Consider the following 5,272-nt stretch of genomic DNA (forward strand, 5'->3'; position numbering starts at 1 on the left):
ATTTTAAACCAAAAAATATGTCACTTCACGATATGATGTTACAATATAGCATGAAATCGAAATATGGTCGATCGAAATTTTTATATATACTACTGCAGCACATGTCTGACATCTTTAATTTCACGTAAAAATTAATAAATTTGTAAACATTAAATATAAAAATGTTTTATTTTTTTTTATCTTAAAAACAGTCATTACATATAATAATTTTTATTATTTTCAAATATAAAATATGTTTTTTTAAAAGTAGAAGTTACAAATAATCAATAATTACAAATTATATCAATAATTTTGAATTTTAATTCAATTCATTTTTTATATTAATTATTAATATAGGTAAACATAATAATAAATTTAAAAATTTTTTTTTATCTAACTTAATTAAAGTGTTTTTTTTAACTAAATTATTATAAATAAATATAGAGATAAATACCTATTATTTATTGATTTATCTTTGGAAATTTATTTATTGTTTATTGGTTTACAGTATGGAAATTGTACAAATAAATGCTCAAAGAAGATTCGATAACTCTGGTCCTATTTTCGCAGCTTTTAAAAAAAAGCTAATAGATTTTTCAGCAAGCCCAGTCGCGATGAAAGTTGACAGACTACATAACGGTGATATAATTAAACCAGTCTGGCCAATACGGTATATACTACTGTCTAGTTTTTTCACTTCACATCTTTCGCATTTTTATTTATAGTGTTATAGACAATGTTTATTTATAGTATTATAATATTATTTATATGTTTTTAAAAATATGTAATATTTTGATAAAAAATTATTTAAAATATATTATTTATTTATAGTTTTTTAATTTTGATATATTTCTAATCTATAGAATTATAATATAAAAAATAGAAAAATATTAAATCGTTAGATCTTCAAATTTCTTATGTTTTTCTATTATTTTTATTTTTTTTAATTTTTTATAATATTGATGTTCAATATATATTTTTATACAATTAAATATAACTCATTCACATTTAAATATAAAAATTTTAATATAAAAATTTTTATCATTTCTTAAGTCATATTTATTGATTTAAGAAATTTAATATATTAATATTTCATTGTCATAGATCGTGTTTCTTGTTTCGTACAATTTCTTCAACAAAAATTAAACCAGGTCAATTTCTAAAACCCTTATCTGTGAAAGTATGGTATGTGATACTTGCCATGATAGGAGTCGTAACGACAATTTTAATTATCTTTTTAAAATTAGAAAATAATTGTACCCCCACAGAAATTTACGGTCTCTCTGTTTTGCTCACAATAGGAGCATTGTCACAACAAGGTATAGGATTAAAATAAAAACTCATAATACGTTTGAAAAAAATCAATTAAGAAAGCTTATTAAATTTTTTAAAACGAAATTCTTTCATAGGTTCTGCATTTATTCCAACTCGCTGCGCAAGTCGGATCGCGCTTCTACAAGTCTTATTTTTTAGTTTGTTAATTTTGAATTATTACTCTGCAAGTGTGGTATCAAGTCGTTTGAAAAATAAGGAGGAGAAGATGAACGATTCTTTAATTAATTTGGCAAAAAGTAATTTGAAACTTGCAGTAGAACCTACGCCGTACATTCGTTCTTTTCTTCAGGTAATATTTTTTTCCAAAAAAAATAAGAAAAAAAAAAAGAAAATTATATATTTTATTGAAACAATTTTTTTAAAAAACGAAAATATAAAAATTTTTATAAATATAATAATAAAATAAACGATGCAATATAAATGCATATGATATTTATAATAATGTTAATAAAAAATTACTAAAAAAAAATTTTTACTAATGGAATAAAACTTATCTGCAATTGTAATATTTTATAATGATTTTTATTACAAAGAATATCTTATTATAATTTTAAATATTATTGATCATGACAGATTAAACAATATTTTTTTCTTTCAAATACATTTATTTAAAATTAATATGTAGGTATCAGACAAGGAAGTGAAATACTTTTATGACAATTGTTGGACGAAAATACCAGAATCGTATAAATACTTGCCCCTGAAAGAGGGACTTAATCGTGTGGCGGAGGGTCATTTAGCTTATCACACGATGACCGATTCTGCTTATCCATACATCGAACACACGTTCAATCATCGAAGTATTTGCGAACTCACGGAAGTTCATTTATTCCGTGCTATTCTCGCATTTTATGCAAGATACCACAGTCCTTTTACCGAACTTATGAAAGTAGGGTATGAATGTTATATATTCTTAATTGATTTATCGTAATATATTTATGCGTATATGGATATATCTTGAATTAAAACGAAATGAAATTATTATACATTAAAAGAATATATATTAATTAGAATATTAAAAAAAATTATAGCAATATTTTGAAATCGTTTTAATTGCATTTTGTATAGCTTTTATAAGAAATTTAAAAATAATTTTTTTTGTATTAAATATCATATTAACTTATTAAAAAATTGAGAAACATTATACTTATTTAAATTTAGGACAAATTAATAATTTTTTTTTTCGAAATATGTCCATTTACTAATTAGTAAAAAATTAAATTATAATACTTGAAATCATCGGTTTCAAGAGAATAATTTAAAAATAAAATTTGAAAATTAATTGTTTTTTTAGTTTAACTAAAATTCATAATGTGGGTATCCAGAAACGTGAATTGATACGATGGACGGCTAGGAAACCTTTTTGTCCAAATAACCTACTTATTGCTGAACCTCTATCGATTCATGAAGCTGCGCCGATTTTTATGTTTTTGTGCATCTCTATTATTCTATCGATTCTCATTTGCATTATTGAAAATATGATCTTCTGTCTTTTTCCAACACGGTGAATTCGAAATTTTTATTTTAAAGAAATTTATATAATATACATATTATTGAAATATATTATTATTAAATATAAAATTTTTTTTTTAGAGTTCCTAGTTTCATAATGGAAAAAACCAATTGATCGACAAGAATTCAAATCTTTCTTCTTCACGAGGATCTAAATAATAATAAAAATAATAAAAAATAATAAAAATAATAAATCAATAAACTTTGAGAAACTTCAATTCTTTTAGCGAATGAGCTAAAGACCATTTTCAAAATTCTTAAAATTACGATATAATTATTTTAATAATATAATTATTAATTAATTAATTTGTCATTCGAATAAGCATGGAAGCACTTAATTATTAATTATGTAAATTAATTCGATTTAAAATTTTCATTATTATTTATTTTAATTTATGTCTATATAGCAGTTTTAAAAAAATGTCATTTATATTTATATGATTCTAATGAAAATGTTTCATATAATTAAGGACAATGTAATTAGAATATAAATTCATATATAAATTGCATATAAATTCATACTACAATATCTTTAATAATATATCAAAGGTAAGATTTAAATCTAAAATTATATATAAAATATATTAAAATAGAATTGGAAACATTCATTTTAATAATCAAAGAGTTATTAAACATAAATCATAATATATATATATATATATTAATTAATTTCAATTATACATAAATCTATTAATATAATTGTATCAATATATAAATATTGACACAAATTATCAAATTTCTGTAAGTTCTATAGAAATATAATTATATTTCTATAGTCATTCAACTGTATTGAAAAAGTAATAATAGATTTTATCAAATTAAAATCCTTATTTTAATTTTAATGGAATTCAACTTTTGATCAGAAAATAGAAAAAAAATAATTAAAAAAAATAGAGATAAAATATTTAATATGATATGCAAATGAAATTTGTGAATTTTAATTACAAAGACACATAATTATTTTACACATTATTCATATTTTATATGCACAAATGTAATTTAAAAATAATAATTTAATAATTTAATAAATTTAGTTATCATTTAGAAATAAATATGACAACATTTTAAATTTAATTAATTATATTGATTTAGTGAGCAATAATTGTAAACCTATTTATCTTCAATTATATAATTAATTTTTAAATTAATAGATTTTTATTCCTTCAACTTACATTAATTCATTTTTAAGCAGCATTCGAATCGAATTTAATAAAACACAGTGCAAAGATGAATAATAATAATGTAAGTATATTATGCAATCGATATATGAGAAATTCGATCGATCATAAGACGTTAGTTTATTTGATATTGAAACTGTCGTGCTGGAAACAAGACGCTTGAATGAATAATCGATTAATCATGTTCTGCAAATACTTTTCGTGACACAAATAATTTGACAAATTGCTCGAAATCATTTAACTTGTCTTTCATATCAGAATTCAAAATGATACGTCGTGCATTCGATGCATAAAACGTAATGAAATAATATAATAGAAAGGTATTATTTAACGATACTCAATTTGATAAGTATTTGATTAGTATTAGGGAACAAGTTTTAAGTTTAAAAAAAGGAATAGTATGCATCCTATTTTCTTTATTTTATTGCAATTTCTTTTAATCTCTAATGCACAGGATCATATATTCATTCGTGATTATTTTTTATATAAAAAAGTGCGAAATGTTGTGGGATTTTCTTGTGGTGATACAATAGGTAATTATTATTAATTATTAATTATATCTAATTGAACTATTAGACAGATATATATATATATACAATGCCTCACCTAACTTAAGTATTATATATGTATTTTATTTTTTACGAAAAAATATCAGAGATTTAAAAATCATTGAAATATTTTTAATGGAAATATATATATTATTGGAATATATATATATTAATGGAAATATATATATAATTAAATGGAAATATATATTTTTATCATTATGATATAATAGTTAAAATTAAGATGAATAAATTAATTTTAATAAATATTCAAAAATATTCATTAATATCAATGCATTTCTATAAATAATTTAATATAAATGTAATATAATTTCTCTAATTATTTGAAAATTAAAATTATTTCCATTTTTTTTGTTTCAAAAAATTTTACAAGAATAATATAATCTTAGATAATGACTAATTCGAATAAAAGAAATCAAAATCTAAACTGATAATAAATGACAACAAAAATTAATATATGAATATATTATAAATAGAATGTCTCAAGTTAAGTGGGATTTGTATTTGCACTTGTATATCATTAGTTTATTTTTTAAAAAAATAACATAATGGAAACATAACAATATTCAATTAGTATGTATGTTAGTAAGTATGTCAATTTAGCATAAAATTCTTCTAATATATATAATAATTAATATATATATATATATATAATTATAAAAATATTTCTTTTTTTCTTTGTTTCTTTTTATCAATTTAATA

The 5,272-nt window shown here is 20.3% G+C and overlaps 3 protein-coding genes across 3 annotated transcripts in view; all 3 read left to right on the forward strand.

Moving 5' to 3' along the window:
• LOC102677759 overlaps window positions 1-162 on the forward strand; it is a 961-nt gene extending 799 nt beyond the window's left edge. Inside the window, exon 2 of the mRNA XM_006618789.2 lies at window positions 1-162. Coding sequence (XP_006618852.1) covers window positions 1-128 — 128 coding nt within the window. The 3' untranslated portion in view covers window positions 129-162.
• A 277-nt stretch (window positions 163-439) lies between these two features.
• On the forward strand, window positions 440-2,927 carry LOC102675175 (ionotropic receptor 75a-like). The gene is made up of 5 exons (XM_031511999.1): window positions 440-649; window positions 1,084-1,298; window positions 1,389-1,603; window positions 1,940-2,208; window positions 2,609-2,927. Exons 1-5 carry the CDS (start codon window positions 489-491, stop codon window positions 2,820-2,822), a joined length of 1,074 nt encoding a protein of 357 aa, XP_031367859.1. The 5' UTR covers window positions 440-488; the 3' UTR covers window positions 2,823-2,927.
• A 1,140-nt stretch (window positions 2,928-4,067) lies between these two features.
• LOC102675324 (ionotropic receptor 75a-like) overlaps window positions 4,068-5,272 on the forward strand; it is a 6,185-nt gene continuing 4,980 nt past the window's right edge. The window contains exon 1 of the mRNA XM_031511998.1: window positions 4,068-4,537. Coding sequence (XP_031367858.1) covers window positions 4,405-4,537 — 133 coding nt within the window. The 5' untranslated portion in view covers window positions 4,068-4,404. The remainder of the gene's footprint in view (window positions 4,538-5,272) is intronic.

Source organism: Apis dorsata, unplaced genomic scaffold, assembly GCF_000469605.1.
Source record: "Apis dorsata unplaced genomic scaffold, Apis dorsata 1.3 scaffold_376, whole genome shotgun sequence".
In the NCBI taxonomy this organism is placed as follows: Eukaryota; Metazoa; Arthropoda; class Insecta; order Hymenoptera; family Apidae; genus Apis; species Apis dorsata.